Source organism: Saccoglossus kowalevskii, chromosome 7 (genome assembly GCF_978046115.1).
Source record: "Saccoglossus kowalevskii chromosome 7, keSacKowa6.1, whole genome shotgun sequence".
NCBI lineage: Eukaryota > Metazoa > Hemichordata > Enteropneusta > Harrimaniidae > Saccoglossus > Saccoglossus kowalevskii.
Window position 1 is genome coordinate 14,606,504 of NC_140647.1, and position 21,909 is coordinate 14,628,412.

At 34.0% G+C, this 21,909-nt stretch overlaps 1 protein-coding gene across 1 annotated transcript in view; it reads left to right on the forward strand.

Moving 5' to 3' along the window:
* The first annotated feature begins 1,662 nt into the window (after positions 1-1,662).
* Positions 1,663-21,909, forward strand: part of LOC100371419 (unconventional myosin-Id-like) — a 55,064-nt gene continuing 34,817 nt past the window's right edge. Inside the window, exons 1-2 of the mRNA XM_085501145.1 lie at positions 1,663-1,841; positions 21,093-21,301. Coding sequence (XP_085357271.1) covers positions 1,744-1,841; positions 21,093-21,301 — 307 coding nt within the window. The 5' untranslated portion in view covers positions 1,663-1,743. The remainder of the gene's footprint in view (positions 1,842-21,092; positions 21,302-21,909) is intronic.

Genomic DNA, 21,909 nt, shown 5'->3' on the forward strand with positions numbered 1-21,909 from the left:
TCTAGGAATAACTATCATGTTGCAAGCTCTAGTTTGTTTGCAAGTCAACTCAAATAGTTAGTTGGTGTCCAGTGGAGAGAGAAGTCAACAGTACTGTTGCCTCCTGAGAATCTACATCTTTAAACACTACTATCTTTGTTTCGTCGAATGAACTGTTTGTCAAATATAGGATTTTTGAGTACAATTTTTCTTTGTATGTGTAAGCAAAATCTCATAAAAACCTCAGAACGGATTTTGTTCAAATTTGGTACATGGGGGTCATGCTCGTGTCACCTTCTCAGGCTGTTATGGAGTTTGATTTTTGCAGATATTTTGTTAATACAAATGATTGTTTATATTCTGTATTCACATGGTATATTTAAAGTTTAACTTTGATTTGTTTGTAGACATTTGTTTCACAAATTTTAGATATGCATTTCACCGATTATTTTTAGCCGACTCGGAGATTACACTGTAGTCGGCGGACAGTTGTTGATGTGACTTCGCTTCAATATTTTCGTTGTCAATTTTACAGCAAGGAAAATGATCGGTCTTCTAACCTCTGGCTGCATACTTAATAGTAATTATATTTTTCAAAGATAGTTTTTCAGACCAAAGTCTTCCTTCAGAAAAAAATGGTTTGTGGCACTGACTTCAGGCTTGATGTAGTGCAACGAACACACAAATAAATTAAATAAATTGAAACCAAATCATGACGCTAATCAAAATAAAACTTCAAGTGAAGTGATTGTGTGTAAGAGGTGGATGATAACGTTGCCGCCCGCAACGGCAGTTGCCGAAATTGGTTATTTGACAGTTTTTTTCAAAAAGAACACTGACAGTAACATGTAATTTACATATTGTTGACTGATATAACATTACATGCATATTGCGTAATGAATATTTATATACGTATAGTTGAATCCTGGGAAGATGGGGCGACGAATAAAATGAACGAACTAGAGATAAGCAAAGTCAGTATATAAAATATTGGTCATAACTCTACTGTAATAACAGAATAATCTCTGTACATTGCACTGTGGGGGAGACATGATACACACACGTCATCTCAGTGTTGTACAGGCTCCATGCTTACGTCATAAAAGGTTGCTACGTTTTGTGTAACTTCACGCAAATTTGAGATTTGGTGGGCTAATATAGGTTGCCAATCCGAATGTCGGCATTTTTTTTTAATATTAAAAACTGTTCTAAAAAACGAAGACTGAAAAGTCCAATGTACTGCCAAGTGATAAGTGGCATGTGATCTTCCCCTGAAGGTGTTTATTTATTTTGTTCTGTGGCCAGTTGTACGCACCGGTGTGTGAAATCAAAGACATCTTTTTCTAATGTCTTTGGTGGTGAAAAAAACTTACACTCTCACAGTCAAAGAAATAATCTTACATCATCAAGCATGGAGGTATCTAAGAAATCTGAACACAAACGGGAATACAGTTTTTTGTTATATTATTCCAAGCTCAGTCTGCGCACTTCGTCTGTAAAAAAAAAAACTATCATGAACAAACAAATGCATATTCACAACATTTTCACTGAGTAGGCGAGTATCTATCTCTCCTATCACGCGAGCCCTCGCATGGCAGTTCTTTCACCGCCGCCTTTGTTTACAAATAGTTATTGTCAACGTCATAGAGGGCGTTGTCCGATGAGTCACATGACCATTTGGATTTTGAACTGAAGCGGCTGATGGAGTGATCTGCAGACCGTGGGAAACTGTGTGGAGCGCTAATTCACTGCTGATCGGTAATCATGCTCGAACCACACGAGGGTCCCGAGTTTGGGAAAGGCGATTTCGTCCTTCTGGACACCGTCGACCTGCCACATTTTATGGAAAATTTGAAACTAAGGTAAGTGCTGACTGGACGTAGAGAGATGTGGGTGATGATGAGGCGACTGCCCAATTGATTTTTCCGCCAATGCAGGACGTGGAGCAATGGATGAATTTGGGCGATTTGGGGGAAGGTTTTAAAGAACTACTTCAGGGGTTTCTAGAGTACAGTAATCACAGTACAGTAATCACAGGCTCTATTCTGTGCATGTATTTGTTTGGAATGTATAAGCATTGAAAGTATTACACCGAACGCCGGTATTGAAAACACGGACACTGTCGATTTCGCTTCCGGGTGGGTGTAGGGGTGTACAACTTTAAAAAAGTATCCCTGCTATGCTTGTGGTTAGTTCTCGCGTGATAAGATAAAATCATTTAAAGTCAACACTTGTCTTCTGTATGTATCAGTACCAATATTGATCTACATGGTGTACAGAGTTACCATTTAGTTGAATATTCAAAAAGAAACTGAAAACAAAAATACTGCAATGATACAATAGTACTGCATAAATTATTATAGTTTGGTTTTATTTTTGCTTATTTTTTTGATAGATAAATAGTTTAACTAAAAACCCAATGAATATGCAAAGTTAAAATTAAAATGTTTTGTTTATTTCACAAACCACTAAATATATAACCTTATCTTATAAAACCTTGAAAGAATATCCCTTAATAAATACATACAATTATTGTGAACCGTAGACCTGGTTAAGCACAGTTATTTCTCATTCTACTATACATGATATTAAAAAAAAAAAATTGAAACTCACTCATTGAGTTCACTAAACCCAAAAATTCTATGTTTTGACTCAATATAAAAGACATGTCTTTTCTCTAACGGTTTAGTGATTGCTATTAGGCAAACACTATAGGGTGGAGCAGACGTTGACCTCAGAATGAGGATAAGGCAGTTTTCATGTCTGTTTCCATTGTTTGATCTTTAACAGGTGTTTCAAATGACCATTTTTACTCATTTTATCCTTTCTACAATCAGACTGATTTCTTAATCTTGATTTCTTCTTGTCCTAATTTTTCAGCGTTTTGTTCTGATAAAAATAATCATCAAGTAAACCTGATTTTGTAGCCTCTGTCATGTCCACACTTATTAAGTATTGGTGATGACAACATTGCAGCAAATTTATCAGTTTTTGGGAATTTTTTAAGTTTTATTAGGATTGAGATAATTTTTCCCCACAAAGGGACTGAGCTATCGATTTTTTATTTAATTTTTTTTTCTTACTAAACTGTGTATTTTTTGGGTTTTTAATATTTCATAATAAGTGATTGGATTTTAAAAAGGGATCAAAGTATGCAGCCCAACCCTGACTCTTATCACACTGTGAGTGAGTGAAGACTGTTATGTTATTTGGAAGGTGAGCTAACAGGAAGCTAAATAAATTTTAAAAAAAATCCCAGGTACCTGGTTCCAAAAATTGTCTGTTCATCATGGTTATAAATTAATATGTGAAATATGTGTGAAATGCTCTTATTTGGGGGTCGCTAGTTTCCAATTCTGAAAAATTACCCCTAAACTCTATCCCGTTTACCCCTAATGAAATGGTCTGATCCTCTTTCAGCCATTGAGCCCTCTTGTAGCTTTGAAATTAAATTGAGTTGTACAGTGTATATATGATAGTGTATATCTAATTTACAAATAATTTCAACTAATGAGTCTGTACTAGTAAAATGTATCCTGTTATAACTGAAAAATATGCACACATAATAACTAACCAGATGGACTGTGAACTAACCTACCGTATCATTGATTGACATGTGAATGTTATACTGCTTTAGAGGCCAGAGAGCAAACATAATCTGTTAAAACCTTATTCTGACAATATATTATACATGTACCTAGAAAAAAGCGATCAAGTCTCTTTGCTGTTATGAGATCAAAAACACATCCATTTTTTGTTAATTTACAACTATGAATATGATAATTGTGTGCCAAATTTATGATTAATCTGCTCATATGTTAAGATTCCATTGAAAATCTAGTTGGATTCTAGGGCAGAGAAGAAAAAATACTTCCCTGTAATAAACTCTTGTCAATCACTGTTATGTAATAGTGACGCAAAATACCCCCCCCCCCTTTGTTTACAGTTTATAACAGGCTTTTGGTATTTGCTTTCATTTAAAAACTTACGGTAAAATCATCTTAATACTATAAAAGTAATAAAATTTAATAATATTACTAAAAGTCTCATGTAGAAAATTACTTAAATTTGAGTTAGATATTCCAAGCTTTAGTCATGCTTATTTACAGTTGTATTTGTGTGTATCCGTGTGTATCCGGTGGTTTCCCATCTTGTAGAAGGTCATTAGGTCATACTGCTGCTGGATGTCTGGCATGGGGCAATCTGCTGAGATGCTTACATAACTTCCTCTATGTAGGTGTGGAAGTGAAATTTGACACATCTATGGAATGCAACATTGTCATCTTTGGGTGTGGCTGCTCACATTTGTGATTACAGATTATGAATGAAACAGCTTTTGCATGTCAGATACTACCGGTATGTCAGAACACCATGACCTCTCCCTGACGTTTGTTGGGTATGTAAGTTATTTTCACGAGTGGTGCGGTGTTTCTTGTGCCCATGTCATCATGAGTGAAGTGAGCGAAAATAACTTCTAAACCCTACGAATGAAGGGTGAGGCTGGCGTTCTGTTATTACATTACGTTACTTTAAACCATGGTTACTAGAAAAATGGTTAGGAAACTCTCGCTTCTTTTGTTAGGATGCGTGTCTCGGTAAACAATTAAAACAAAGGGAATTAGCATACTGCCAATGTTGCGGCGATTGTAACCATACAACTTCTGTGTCACTTACACTGCCACTGGCAGCGGTCAGGAAAAAAAAAGATGGCCGACATTGCGATCGGGGAGTAAAATATCTGCAAACTTCGATAAAATGAAACTAACATTGTTTAAACTATCATAGTGTTCTCATAAAAAACGCAGATCATAATTCAATGTACAAAATATACTTATGAAACGTTCAGAGAAGCATTTTTGGGGTTCAAATCTTCGTCGCCATGTTGGACATCAGTAGACGCAGATCTACTGAAACGATGAATATTTTCTACATCAACCGCTCAATCCCGTGGATTGCACCAAAGAATCATGGGACACTATTGTTTATGCTGTTTACAAAGTTAATCAATCTTTTGTTATCCATTGTAATTTTAATCCAGAAAGTAAATTTGTTGTGAGATTAGGCTTAACTGGAAGTGCCCCTTTAACCCACAGAAATGATAACAATGTAAACTATAAATACTACCACATAGAATTGTCTGTCTGACATTGTGTTGCCGAGATGTCTGTGTGTCCCCTACCTTGATGCCTAGTAAAATTTAATAGTTTATGAAGATATGCTATTTATGATAAAAGTCTTACATAGAAAAGTTCTTGTTTTGTAAAATTCAAATTCAAAACAAGAAACAAAATGCACTGTAACCATAACGACAAAGCTCAGAAAGGAAATAATTACCTGACCAGTGAGAGCTTCTGGTTTTATGTTTATACATAACTACACTACTGTTCTGCATTGGGGCAGGATACAGACTCTTGTACAGGCCCTCTTACATTATTTGACTATAATTCTGATGTTTAAAAATATTTGCATTACCTCATAGGGTTTATTTTGTCTTCATTATTTTCTTCTTTTGTTATAAAGTGTAATCTGTTCTTCATCATGTCACCTGACTCTTACCTCATTTTTGGTCACATCTATTCTTAGATTCCGTCTTCTTATCATACAGTATATTAATTATACTAGTATGCTTTAGGACATTCAGTGTTCTCTCCCGGGAAAAAGTGTAGAATATTGGCTAATTTACATAACAATCTATGTTAATTATATCTATTGTATTTGTTGTTACACTAAATTGGTTCTATTGTTTATCCAAAAATTAACAGTTGGAAACCCCTATTCAATCATGCCCCTGGGGAGAACCCTGGCATTTACTGCTTTGTTGAATGAACCTTCAGTTTAATTGTGTGGTTTCTATAACCTGACATTTTTCATTACCCGACCGTAAACTTTTTTAACCATATTTAGGTGATATCACAAATTTTAAAATTGTGCCAGGCTTTGAATGGGATTTTACTTTGCAAAACTTGGTAATGTAAACAACTACAAACAAGATTTATGACATTAAATCTTATTTGCAAATAATATAAAATATAATGTCATAATATAAAAGACAAAAAAACAAAATGCATTTACATGTATAACCAAGAAATAATTTATCTGAAAAAAATTTCTTAACCATCTGCCTATTTTTGAAAATCAGGTTACCAGTATATGAACCACAGTATTTTTTTTTATATTTGGCCCTATCCCCTGCATGTGAAAAAAAAGATTGAATGTCTAAATCTGACTCCACCCTGTAATATAACAAAAGAAACTGGAGCTTTAACAGTAATTCTGAAAGTATTAGATAATGTAAGCTGGCTCTCTACTCAATACGCCATGAAATGTAGAGATTTATTTGGTGGGATAGGGGGAGGGGGAGGGGTGTACCCGGTACTCAATCAATCAAATTAAAGATTATTTGAAGAACTTTAATACAAGTAATTATCAGTTCCAATTCTGCGTTGTTTCGCATTGTTTTCTTAATATCTCTTTGAGATTGGTTGAAACTGCTGAATTGTGAGATATTTTTATAAAAATAGTGCTCAGTCGTGAAAAATAATAATTAATTCACATGTTGTACAGCTAATTGAAAAACTAATTGTGAAAGTTTGTATTGTAATTTTTTCAGGGTGGTAAAGTTACATAAGGTTTCCACTACGACTGAATCAGAAGGGTGTTGTTTGTTCTTAATTCTCATAAATATCTTTGTTCAAAGTTGGTGCTGGTTACAGGCTAGCACACATTTATTGGTTTTGTTAACATTCAAAATAATTCTGTTATGTTAAGAGCTATAGCTAATGGCACCTTTACAGTGTAACTGTTATGACACTATTTTTGTATTGTTTGAATTTGTTCAAAAAATACATGTTTGATTTGTTTTTTTTATATAATAAATATTTTATAGTATAAAATCAGTGTAATGTGCTCATTACATCATCATTATTTTAGTTATTCCTCCCCATTGATATACACATTTAGAAACTGATTCTAATCAATTATCAGCGGAATAGGTACATACTTGGACAGGTGATGTAAAATGGTTATAAATAGAAAGTAAACAAAACTCCTACATTGCTTTTTTTTCTTTTAGTTGTATGTGTATGCATACATGTTTATAAATACTGACAGTGTTTTGATCTGTTAGTTTATGGAGTTTCACTCAACCACCGTTCTCGAGAGGCGGTATGTATATAACTCTGTGGGTGTTATTTCATCGTGGTCCGTTAGTGGAACATAGTTTAATGCTTTGATACATCCTGGATTCTAGTACAGAGAATAAAGTTTTCAAACTGTTATTGGCATTATTCTGATTAGAAGTGTGAGTTTATTGCTGGCTTATTATTAAAGAGACAAGCAATCATACATTGCTTTTTCGCTGAAAAGACTTTTTGGGTGTTTTGTACAAAAATTTTTTTCACTGATTTTTGACCAGTTGAATGTAAAATATAGGGCAAAAGGTATATTCGCTGGATTTTATTTTCACTGAATCATTCCTTCACCGAAAATAGCGAAAATTAATTCCAATCGAAAATAAAGTATTTCACAGTATTGTATGTACTTGATATTTACAGCTGTCTAAACATGTATCATTGGCAAAACTTGTATTGTCTGGTAACATACCAGATGTCTAATTACTGTCTGATGAGGCCATCATATCTCTGGTTGTCCAGACCATCCAATCACAGTCTGTCTAGGCCATCCAATCACAGCCTGTCTAGGCCATCCAATCACAGCCAGTCCAGGCCATCCAATCACAGTCTGTCCAGGCCATCCAATCACAGCCTGTCTAGGCCATCCAATCACAGTCTGTCTAGGCCATCCAATCACAGTCTGTCTAGGCCATCCAATCACTGCCTGTCTAGGCCATCCAATCACAGTCTGTCCAGGCCATCCAATCACAGCCTGTCTAGGCCATCCAATCACAGTCTGTCTAGGCCATCCAATCACTGCCTGTCTAGGCCATCCAATCACTGCCTGTCTAGGCCATCCAATCACAGCCTGTCTAGGCCATCCAATCACAGTCTGTCTAGGCCATCCAATCACTGCCAGTCCAGGCCATCCAATCACTGCCTGTCCAGGTCATCCAATCACTGCCTGTCCAGGCCATCCAATCACTGCCTGTCTAGGCCTTCTAATCACCGTCTGTCTAGGCCATCCAATCACCGTCTGTCTAGGCCATCCAATCACCGTCTGTCTAGGCCATCCGATCACTGGTTGTTCTGCCTGTCCGATCACTTGTTGTCCAGGCCGTCCAATCAGTGGTTTTCCAGGTCATCCAATCACTGCCTGGTGACAAAAATATTTAAATATTTGGAACATCTAATACCATGTCCGTAGCAATATTCAGTGTGACAGTTGTCACATGTCACTGATATTATTTCACATCATTGATGTCTAGCTGTGAAATAACAGTGAATGTGATACCACTACACAGCCCTCCAGTGTTTGTAGATAGCTGGAAAATAATGTTAATACTACAAATTTTATCTGTTATATACCAGAGGGACATTTTTAATAATACTTTTGAAATATAAATAAATGGTGTTGCTGATAAAATAAAGTGAAAATCTGAAACATACCATGTTAATTTTGAAAAAAACAAAAACTTCCAGTATTAGGATTATCTGCATATACATATACTAAATTTGTATACAGAGGCATTTTACATGCAGTTACATAAGGACTGCTTTAAATCTATGGGCAGGGGTGTGATGAATACTCGCATGTAGGTGGCCTTTCAGTTCATTTAATTATATGTAGTTTGAAAATATTGATATTATAAATTGTTGATTTTGACTCTATGTACATGTACATGTACATACATCTAATATTGAACATTGCAAATTGCAATACAGAACCTACTCAAATTAAACCCTATGAGAAACACATTTTTCTTTGGTGTTCACTTGTTGAGACAGGTTTTGCTGTTTCTTTATACGCAATAAGCTACATGTACATGTCAAAATGTAGTTTGGATTTACAGTTTGATTCACAATTGGGTTCAACTGTAGAAATCAGTTTTTCAAATTGTTAAACACACATACAAACAGAAACATACATGTATATCATTATAAGTGTAAATGTGAGTACAAGATATACCGATTTATACATAGAATTTTTTGTTTCACATAAATATTCATAACTAACAATACATAAATAAGTTTTTTTTGTGAATTAAGTTACAATGTTATGTGAATTAGTCTGTCACATTAGTACATGCACAATGCAAGCATAAATATTTTACTTTGTAGTTTATTCCACAGTGTGTTTTACAAATACCGTTACTCTGCTGCAGGACTTAGATTGTTACGGTTGATACATATACAAGTAACTTTTGACAGAATATCATTTTTTTGTAGACTCAAGTTTATGTATTTATGATGTCAGACTTGTGGAGGCGATCATTGTTGTGATGGTAACTAATACAGTGTTTTAAATAAATAATGAACCAAGGAGACATCCTCATATTGATATAGTTGATTGCTTACTGGGTGTGGTTGGTTTATTCAATTTATATTTCTATACATACTACACAATTAGGTCATTTACCCTTATCATTTCAATAAATACACTGCAATGCTATATTTTATTTGTTCGTTTAATGCATAATTCCTTTAGTAAAATAAATTTGATATGTCGGATTGCGATAATGTCGTATTTTTCAAATCCTGTGGTGACACTACATGTACATTATTAAAATGACTGTTTTTTTCTGATTGTTTTAATATTTGAATTACGTGTAATGATAAATCACTCACTGCTGCTTGTGCTAACTCTGCAGTAAGTTCTACTGAGGAATGATTCACGTCTTTCACAGACAAGACATCCATTGTTATAATTTGATGATTCTTCCATGACGTTCACTATTTGGTAATACACATGTAATATCAATCTGTCGTTGTTGGTATTCCTGGCGGTAGTTGCAGTCCCCATTCCTGAAGTAGTGTTTTTATTAACGATACATTGGTTAACAATATTTCATCTCAAATATTTTGGAGGTGATTCAAAGAAAAGAATTTGCCTGAAGATAAAATTGAATTGGTTGTTACATTTAATTATATTTAATTTTTAAAAAATCGTTTTGGTTGTTTCTTGAATGGAACATTTCCTTATTAAACAAAAATTGGATTTACCAGTGCATCATGATAGGACTACCTGTTTAATTTGCTGATAATTTTGTATGGAGTCCTGTTTCAATCATCAGTTGATTATTACTTTGCACAAAATTTACTACTTACTACATGTAGTAATTTGTTATTCATAAAATTCAGGATTACTGTAAAAGGATTAATTATTCACTGGGTTATAATTTTGCTTATTTCGCTGACTGGAAAATTCGCTAAATTAAAACCCAGTGAATATGTAAAATTTAGCATAGAACACATTATCTAAAAGATAAAACCGTGAATTTAAAACCTACTGAATATGCCTGAAATGGTAAATCAGCGAAATTTAAACCCAGTGAAAATTAGTCATTTTACAGTACCGGTAGTAAGTTTTGTCAAGTAAATTTTTTAATTTTGTTCTTAGTTAATTATTTTTATTAGCAGTGAAATTCAAACATTGTATCAGAAACCTGACATGCTAGTATTGCGCTTGTCAAATAGAACAATACTGTTTTGCTGTGAACATCAAACACTTTTGAAAATGCTGTTCAAGTTACTAAGTTCTTGATCACAATGTGCTCGCTTGAAGTACCCTATTGTTTATATATTAGCATAACAATTAGGATTCCAACACAGGAAAATGGATAATATTACTCTTTTATAGCCCCGTGTATCAACTTTATTCAGTCAATAGAAATATAGGAAATTAGTTTTACACAGAGTCAATTACCAAAAAAGTGGGAAAGAGAAACGATTGTGAAAGTTGGCTATTGTAATTTTAATTTAATACTATATTCTTTTTCTTATGTACCATGATATAATGGAAATTTGCAGCCTTCATTTTATTTGGCTTCATACACCATATATATCCACTTTAATATCCTCTGTTAATGTAATATTTGTTTTACAAATTGTTGAGTTTTGATAAATATTGCTTATGACGCGGATGTTTTTTCAATGATTAAAAATACATCATACTTTGGTTATAGTTTTTTTTTTTTAAAGCCGTACTATAAAATTGATGAATTACGTTTTTTCACTTGATTAAATCAATCATAGTTGTTGAGCTCAATTTTCTGATGAAAATCCGTATGTAATGGCTCAAGTAATTTCAGTCACAGGTGCACATGGTCTCTGACTGCATGTACATTTAGCCAGCTATCTATGCAAATCATATTTGGTTCCTGCATGAACAGCATTCCAATTTTATCAGAACGTGTGTAACATTCCATTTTCTAGTAAACCATGTTCTTAATTGGTTGACAAAATTTCGTCACTGGGAAGATTAAGAAATGGCGATTAATAGCAGGAATAAGTCGTCAATTTCTATAAATCCTTTGCAAATTAATCTCTTTCAAAGGTTTAATCAACTATGTGTAATGTGTAGGTGTGTGAAGCTTGTGGTCACTGTACATTTTCAAAAAAATGAAATGATGCAGCGTTCCTGGAGTCAATTTTCACAATGACTTGTTTGTGAATAAATAGTCATTACGGGTTATTGAATTATGCCATGCAGACGTGGCCCTGATGAACCATACAAATGTATTCTACATTGCAGTCTTTTTTTTTTTTTCATGTTAAACACAACGACACTGTTTTTCTTTCATTTTGCAATAATATGCAAATTTAGCACCCGCTGTTTGTACCTGTTAAACTACAGGCTACATATGTTTATGCTCCCGAGCAGTCAAATGCACCCACTACACTTATGTTACTATGCCCGATTACCATATTTGCTCCATTAGTAAGCATATGCACTTATAAGTAATGATTTTAGAATACAGTATTTTAGTATTTAGGGCTTACCAGGTCATATATGCGTCTAATAGAGCAAATATCGTCCTTGACATGCTTTGTACACAATATACCGGTATATTAGTTCATCTACAATAAATGATAAATGTAACAGAGCGTAGACACATGTTGTCGGGACTGAATAATACCAGGATAGGGGATCCAATTGCATTATAATAGGAAGATAGTCACCACAGCTCTGTCATGTGCAGTCTCAAATATGTTTTTCTTTCGATGAAATGCAACCATATGTAGGGTTTGCTAAGACATAAACAAAATTCAGCAGAGACTGATTCATAGCTTGGAGTGGGAATACATTTTTAAAAAACTAAATATAAAGACATTTTTAAAATGCAAATTATACTATAAGGTTGGAAACCACAAATAAAAAATGATCAACTATTTGATCACTTTTGTGTTTGTTTTCTTGAAAAGAAAAAAATGTAATAATTATAAAGAAACATTGTGATCATCTACTAATGCTTTAATTTATATTAACCATTCGTTTTCTGTTATTCTCAGTAATATTATAAATTTTGTTTTGATTTTCTGAAAAAAGAATAAAAGCTATGATTCAGATTCCTTTCGCCTCCCTGCCTGTATCAAAAACAAATGAAAGTATAAATTACACTTTCATTCAAGCTGCACAGAAAAAAATGATGAATTAATCATGCAGTGGGAGAAAAAATGAGACCTCTGGAGGTTTAATAAAGTCAGTATAGTACTTGTACTTATCTCAGTTCATATTGAAAAACGTATTTGAATAATGCCGTGGATCAAATTAGATAATTTCCCAAACAAATTAAATTCTAAAATATCTATTTATAAATTACAATGTATTTAACGGTAAAGTCAATGCTGATGTGTAAACTGATGTTTATTATTCAGGTGGAAGGCCAAATGGCCATATTGGCAGTGTTCGGGTAGAGAGTGGCCATGTTGGCATTATTCAGGTAAAAGGCCAAATGGCCATATTGGGAGTGTTCGGGTGGAGAGTGGCCATGTTGGCATTATTCAGGTGGAAGGCCAAATGGCCATATTGGCAGTGTTTGGGTGGAAAGTGGCCATGTTGGCATTATTCAGGTGGAAGGCCAAATGGCCATGTTGGCTGTGTTTGGGTGGAGAGTTGTCATGTTGGCAGTGTTCGGATGAAGATTGGCCATGTTGGCAGTGTTTGGGTGGAGAGTGGCCATGGTGGCAGTGTCCGGGTGGAGAGTGACCATGGTGGCAGTGTTCGGGTGGAGAGTGGTCATGGTGGCATTATTCAGGTGGAAGGTCAAATGGCCATGTTGGCTGTGTTTGGGTGGAGAGTGGCCATGTTGGCAGTGTTCGGGTGGAGTGTGGCCATGTTGGCAGTGATGAGGTTGACAGCCATGTGACCATGCTGGCAGTGAAGAGACAGGAAGCTAAGTGGTAATTTTGGCAATGATGAGGTGGGGTGGAGAGCCAAGTCTAGGAGCGTTAGACTCTGTGGAACTCACCCCTTACACATTGGCAACCAATATACAATGTATCACTGTACATCTGTTGTGTGACATGTTTATTTGACATTTTTCATTGGCAGACATCTCAGTGCTCTATCTATCTCTTTACACAAACTCTATTATCACCTAAAGAATTATGTACTAGCCAATTATTACTGCTAAATGAAAGATAAACCTTATTAACCTACAAGATCCCTGAAGGTTATATATATTTATTATAATAGATAGCTGCATGTTAGCACGCTGGGTGTGTCCACATACTGTCATCTAAGGAGATGATAAGTTGAGTGATAAATTATTCGTGTATCCATGTGATCAACAGCCTGTTACCTTTTATTCACCCCCTTTCCTTAGATTTCCTTTGTAGAATGTTTTGTGTTTTCTGGGACTTCTTTTTTTTCTAATGGATACTCGCTTTTCCTTGTTCTTACGAAAAATTACATAATTAAGCGCTAGAATGTATGCATCATGAGCGTATATATCATTAATTTATTGTGAAGCGATTATACAAAAAAATGAAATATTTACATACTATTGGGTTGATATAGATACCATATTTGTTGGGAGCAAAGTATCTTAATCTGGTTGTCATGAGAACATTCATGTTCCAGTCTAGCATTGTCATGTGTCTGATAAATGGACAGGGTGTCTACATGTACATTGTATGTATTAAACGATTCAATAAAGCATGTTTAGATGAATTGTGTACAGTTAACAATAATACTGGGCTCCAAAATTCAGAAGCCATGAAAGCAATTGCCTCAATGAATGAGCAACCTGACTGCCTTGGTGTTCTTAACCTTTTTACCACCAGTTCCTGCTTTTCATCACAAATTCACAAAATAGTTCTGTTTAAAGTCTGCACTTTCCTTCAGAAGGTTGGGATAAAAATAGCCAATTTTTTTGAGTAAAAACTAAGAATTAACACAAACTGTGTCTGTTGGCTCCAAAGATATGGTCATTTCCAGAAATATTGAAGAATTATTAGAAAAAAGTGCATACAAATTTGGGCGAGAGTTAAGTTAAATGTTCACTATTCAGTTGCAATTAAACCAACATATTTTAAAAAATTTTTGCCTCAAAAATGAGTGTCCTTGAACCACATGTATTGTGTAGATGATTTATTTCGATTGTCATGATTACGAAATCTTACTAAATATATAACTGACGTAATCATAGAACGCGGTACAGTGCGGTACAGTGTGAAAAAGATTAAATGAATATGTGTGCAGACTATAAAGACATTTTCAACCTAGCTACGTCAATTTGCTGTGGATTTTTGATGATTTGTTGTGAATCACAAGAAGTTTGTTGCCTTACAAAAGCCTTTTCACTGCTACAAAATTTTGATATTTCATGAAGTTTGTCACGTAAAATTAAAGTGTGTGTGTTTGTTTGCCGTGAATTGACAACATGTAGTACAGTGTATCCAGTTATTTAAGATGTATGACTGTTTGTACAACATACACAGACAGCAATATGGTGCCCATAAATTATCGCATGTCTATGTAATATATTTTATTTAAAGTACATTTTCGTGCCAGGCACTACTAAAACATATTTGCATATACTGTAACAATATTTACAAAGGCCTGTCTTGAAAATTTTCAAATTTGTATTACCTTCCTCGTAAATTTGTTCATATATTTTCAAAATTTTCATAAGGACCTGTAGACAATGAGAAATTTTAATAGTGCAAAATTGACAGAGTAATTCTAAAAAAATATAATCCAAGCCAAGGGAAAAATGTTTTTGAGAAAAAAATAAGGCATTGGAAGAGTTGATTAATATCAGCTGATAATCAACAATTTTTCAGTTATACTGCAATATCCTACTTATCGGTATATCCCAGTGTGCCAGAGTTATACCCAAATATCCTATAGTTATACCCAATATATCCCAGTTATATCCCATTATCCAACAGATTACACTCCAATATCCCAGTTATACCCACATATCCCAGTTATACCCACATATCCCAGTTATACCCCAAAATCCCAGTTATACCCAAATATCACAGTTTACACTCCAATACCCCAGTTATACCCAAATATCCCAGTTATACCACAAAATCTGACTTACGCTCATGTCAAATTGCTATATCACAATGTTACAGTTATACCCCATCATCTAACAGTTTACACTCCAATATCCCAATTATAACCAAATATCCCAATTATAACCAAATATCCCAGTTATACCCAAATATCCCAGTTATACCCAAATATCACAGTTATACTCAAATATCCCAGTTACACTCCAATATCCCAGTTATACCCAAATATCCAACCAAATATCCCAGTTATACCCAAATATCCCAGTTATACCCAAATATCCCAGTTATACCCAAATATCCCAGTTATACCCAAATATCCAGTTATACCCAAATATCACAGTTATACCACAAAATCTGACTTGCACTCATTTCAAATTGCTATATCATAATGTTCCACAGTTATACCCAATATATCCCAGTTATACCCCATTATCCAACAGTTTACACTCCAATATCCCAGTTATACCCACATATCCCAGTTATACCCACATATCCCAGTTATACCCCAAAATCCCAGTTATACCCAAATATCACAGTTTACACTCCAATACCCCAGTTATACCCAAATATCCCAGTTATACCACAAAATCTGACTTACGCTCATGTCAAATTGCTATATCACAATGTTACAGTTATACCCCATCATCTAACAGTTTACACTCCAATATCCCAATTATAACCAAATATCCCAATTATAACCAAATATCCCAGTTATACCCAAATATCCCAGTTATACCCAAATATCACAGTTATACTCAAATATCCCAGTTACACTCCAATATCCCAGTTATACCCAAATATCCAACCAAATATCCCAGTTATACCCAAATATCCCAGTTATACCCAAATATCCCAGTTATACCCAAATATCCCAGTTACACCCAATTATCCCAGTTATACCCAACTATCACAGTTATACTCAAATATCACAGTTATACTCAAATATCCCAGTTATACTCAAATATCCCAGTTATACCCAAATATCCCAGTTATATCCAAATATCCCAGTTACACTCCAATATCCCAGTTATACCCAAATATCCCAGTTATACCCAAATATCCCAGTTATACCCAAATATCCCAGTTACACCCAAATATCCCAGTTACACCCAAATATCCCAGTTACATCCAAATATCCCAGTTATACCCAAATATTCCAGTTATACCCAAATATCAAGTTATACCCAAATATCACAGTTATACCACAAAATCTGACTTGCACTCATGTCAAATTGCTATATCATAATGTTCCACAGTTATACCCAATATATCCCAGTTATACCCCATTATCCAACAGTTTACACTCCAATATCCCAGTTATAGCCAAATATCACAGTTATACTCAAATATCCCAGTTATACCCAAATATTGCAGTTATACCCAATATATCCCAGTTATACCCAAATATCACTTACATGAACATGTATACTCAAATATCACAGTTATACCCAAATATCGCAATTATACCACAAAATCTGACTTACGCTGATGTCATATTGCTAAATATGTATGTGTAATTAAAATCACAACATTTTTATGTACATGTATATAGTGATTTTCCTAAGATTCTGTCATGCACGACCCAAATGCATCTGATTGTTCACAAAATTTTTACGACATAGTTTTTATAACAAACTGCAACTGAACAACTGTGAACCCTTAGTGATCCATATGTGTAGTGCAAAAATAAACACTGATGATTGTTTCTCTTGTGTTGCTAACTGTAAAAACTATTTGGAAACTATAAACAGTTATTACTATATTTAAACATTGTTTGATTTAATATATTGTTAAAAAAAATACATATTTGACAAAGTAAATACCTACTAAAATTGTAATCACTCTAATTGTTTACTATATAAAGTTACAATGTTTGGTTATTAAATTGATTTTGAAAATGAAGACTTGAAGATTTGTTTGTAGATGTTTATGTGAAAAAAGGACATGATGGTTTGACTGAAGAAAATGGCCTACAACTAGAGTGCTCTGATTAGGTATGATTAGTGGCGGTTTCCTCGCTGGATTTCCACTGCATTAATCATTGTAATGTTGACAACAGCGCAGTGAAAATATAGCTGACATTTTGAGTAGTATGCTAGTTACTTAAGAGCTTCTAAGCCAGCAGTTGTAATTGATGTACCGTAGTTCTTATTTTCATTTTGAAACACAAATTATTATTATTATTCATTAATAGTAATTGACTCTCGCATATTAAATCTTGATGGATTAATCTTTCATTTTACACTTATTATCGTCTGTTCTGCATTACAATTATAGGTTGAAACCTGTAGTAAATTAATTACTTTGAAAAACCATAGCGATATTATTTTTTTGCAATAATTCAATAATACTCCACTCATAATATTACTGTGTCTTAATCATAATCTTCAAATATTTTCTGTCATTTTGGAATTGCAGGGAAAAAATACTGAGAATTTGAAAATGTTTTACTGCCATTTTTGGAAGGGAGAAGTGATAAATGTGAATTTAAAGTGTAGTTCTACTATCCAGACTTGTGTCAACTTTCAGAAAGTAGTTCCGTACTAGTATACTAATACATGTACATGTACCGGTAGCTATACTTTCTGATGTCACATAACCTAGGAAAATATTTGAAGGTGGGCATTTTATGAGGACTCTACACACTGAATGCACGCTGTCATAATTGTCAAAATAGAACATTTTGGTGTGGTATGTGACATCATGTGAGATCACTGTATTCCCAAATATCTGACTTGTGGTTAACATTTGTGAGCATGGATGTTTTTATTATGTTGAAAACGAAGCCTTTGAGCACCACATTTTTTTCTTGCTCAAAAACGGGTAAATTTGTTCACATTTCCTTTAATTTTCACTGAATTTAATTTAAATTTTGGACTAGACAGACAATGTGACAATGTTTTTATTTTTTGATCAAAAAAATTTGAAATTTTTCATCAAAATTTTCTACAAATGGAACATTTTTGTGGATGGTGCCTGAAGTATTTTGGAGCCCAGAGGGTTAATATCAGGATTTAAAAAAAAATAAAAAAAATAGAGAGGTAGACTGGTGAAAGCACCACAGTGCGTGAAATGATGATCATGGCATACATGTATATTTGACAATAGCGGATGAAAGTCACTGGAACACAAACAAGTGATGCGTCAATGAAATATATAAACTTACACAGATGATTAACTGTTATCAGTTGAACTATTAATGCCTAATTATTCTCTCTGGTGGCAATTTTCTGCTTCAAACATCTTCAAGTGATTCAAAGGTCATACTTGATGGCGATCCTGTTTTTTTTTTTCTTTGAGTATTCTAAGTCTTAAAGATGCACAAATTCCTCTCTTATAACAGAGAGTTAGTACAGACTGAGATACTTATCTGCTGCTTGAGTAGCATTGACACAGTGCTTTATACTGTGAATGGACCCTTGATGCAAAGTGTAAGCGATAATCTTGGGTGTCTGCGTAGTTTATACTCGATAGAAGCAATTGTAAAATGCATTGTCGCATGGTAGATCAAGGTTTTCATTATTTTATACTCGATTGTAATTTACAATGTAATTAATGCCGAAATTTAGCTTTTTTAGCGGTCGCTGAAATAAACTGATTATGAAAATAGCTTTCTCTCTATCAATATTGCTTGGAATATTGCAATATTCCTTGAAATATTGCAATATTCCTTGATATGTTCTTAGCAGTGTTTGTTTTGACTTTGGCATTTTTTGGTGCCAGCAGCTATGCCATGGGTGGTAAAAATAATATACAGTTAACAGGGAGAAAATTCAATTTATAGCTGTATATATGTCTAAATATCATGAGACGTTTTTGTCCATATTCAAATTACAACTCAAGACTCGCTGTCTTTGCAGTTAATTCGTTTTCGCTAGAGTTAAATTTCCTGAATTTTGACTCGTAAGGACTGTCACTTAATTTTATCTTCACGAGTGCCTTCACATTATCATGTCATGAAAATTGATATCAAGAAATTCTCCCGGTGAGACCCTTAGGAAAGTCGAAAGAGGAAATTTTCATTGGCCATAGAAGCCATCTGATGATGTCCATTACCCAAGAGTCTCTGTGCCTCCCCTCCAATCATGCCCAATTTATGTGAAGCAAATATCCCATCAGATTTTACTCATAACACTTCAGAGATATATTTCAAATATTAGAATTAGCATTGTGCAGACTGGTACGAAATGTTAAATAGCAAAAGTATTTATTTTTTGCAGAGAGAAATGTTACTGGTAGGTCCAAGAATTGACCATTGCAGAATTCAATACCAATAGTCTTCATTCGCTCAGCCATTGTGATCGATGAAATAGTGTTCAATTGATAGGTTTTAGAAATAGTTTATGTTTTTATATTACGCAAACATGCCATTTTACAAATGATTGTATATATTTATTTAACTAGAAACAATTTTATTGATCATGTGATCACTTAGTTTATGAGACGCAATTTTATAAATGTCAATGTTTTAACGACCTTTGACTCTAAGATAAATGAACTCAATAATGGGATAAGATCATTTTATTTGAGTTGAAAGCATGTTGCCATAGCGATCGTAAGATCTTGATAGAGTGTCTGACAAGATCTTTATCAATATTGGCATCACAGCGTAGTATTTGCCAACACAGTCACATTATCCGCTCGCAAAATAACCTCAGATATGCTTGTATAATGATCATGTACGGAATACTGTCTGTAGACTGTGAGATTTTTTAAGAGCTGATGACTAATTCTTTTAGAAATGTTTTTATATTTAATAAATTATTTTTTTGCTGATCTAGTATACATTTCATTCCTTGAAAAATCAAGAAACCTTTGCTCAAATATCATGCTACTAATTGAACACTTTGGCTCTATTGGTTGGTTGCAGCATTTTACATAAGTAATGAATGGAATTCATAATTAAGGGATGTCTTTGGTAGCATGAGCGAATATTATTGCACATATCTGTATGAGCTAGGTGTTTCATTTGCATTTGTGCAAAATCTGTCATGTTAATGTTATTTCTCGCTGTTTATATGCATATTGAAACCCCGAAAAAACGGTGATGAAGGTAATCGCTTGAGATCACATTTCAAATTTGATTGGTCAAATAGCAGATTACTGAAACTATTAATATTGGTCTAGATGCCTGGGTAAATAGTTTCATCTTCATTTTCTAACAAATAAATACAATATTAATTGAATTAATAAAATACGGGTTATGGCAAATATTAAATTGTGGAAGAACCTACAATTTGTATTTGTCCCCAAATTGTTCCTTTTCCATCTTTTGTTATCGTCAAAATTCAAATACAAAAGCAAATGGTTGTACTTGATTGTATATGATCCGCAATACTTCCGTCAATTGGATAAAATTAAATGGATAATTATACCAATTTTTATTATACGCCTCGCTTGTAACCTATGATGCTTTATAGTACAATAGTTACTTTAGAAAATATTATAACATGTACATGTAGTAACGACAAGAACTTTAAAGATCAGTGGCTTAGATACTGCCACCTTGACGGAACTTGTTGATAACCACTGCTGGCATTTCCTCAAATATAAATCTGAATAAACCACATCTTGAACAATATCTTTGCAGTACAATGTACTTGATGTAAATTCTGGTATTCTGTGAATAACCTCATTATATATGTACACATGTATGCTTACATTTTGTTTTTGTTTTTTTATTATCTGTAGATTCCAGAAAGGTAAAATCTATACGTACATTGGGGAGGTATGTGTGTCGGTGAATCCGTACCGGACTATGAATATATTTGACAATGACACTATACAGCAATATAAGGGACGGGAACTTTACGAGAGGCCACCGCATGTCTTCGCGATTGCTGATGCCGCTTATAAAACAATGAAGAGACGGGCGAAGGATACTTGTATTGTCATATCAGGTTTGTATTAGAGTTTATGATTACCATTGAGAGGCAGAGAAATAACATGTCAAGAAAACATTGTATGTTGATTAATCTCCATTTCAAGAAACGATTCGATTGTGTGAGGGTTTTTTTTCCTAGAGACTTATGTTAAATTGTGTATTAAATGGGACATTCTGTAGTTGGTATAGTTGATGTCTTGTTGGTAGAAAATAATGAAAGCCATTGTTTCAATTTTGTGTAACAATAAATTGTACATACAGTATGTGTAATATATCGTATGGGACACATGTCACATCTTTGCAAAGGTTTAAGTACATTGTTTCTACAACAAAAGACATGAACTAGGGTCTATTGATTTCTACGTCTGTGTTTGTATATTGTCATCTGTGTGCTAGTTTTGAAGCTATGTCTGTGCATATTAAGTAGCTAATTTGCATATCAATTATTTCAACCAGTTTAAGCAAAATCTCACAAACTTTTGAGTGAATTTGGATCAAATTTGCTACTTATTGGTGCTGAGAATCTGCTGGCTGGTGATCCTAAGCTCTCATGCCATTGCTCTTTCACTGAATGTTAGGAATTTTAATTTTCACTTTGAAACAATGATTGCATTATATTCACAC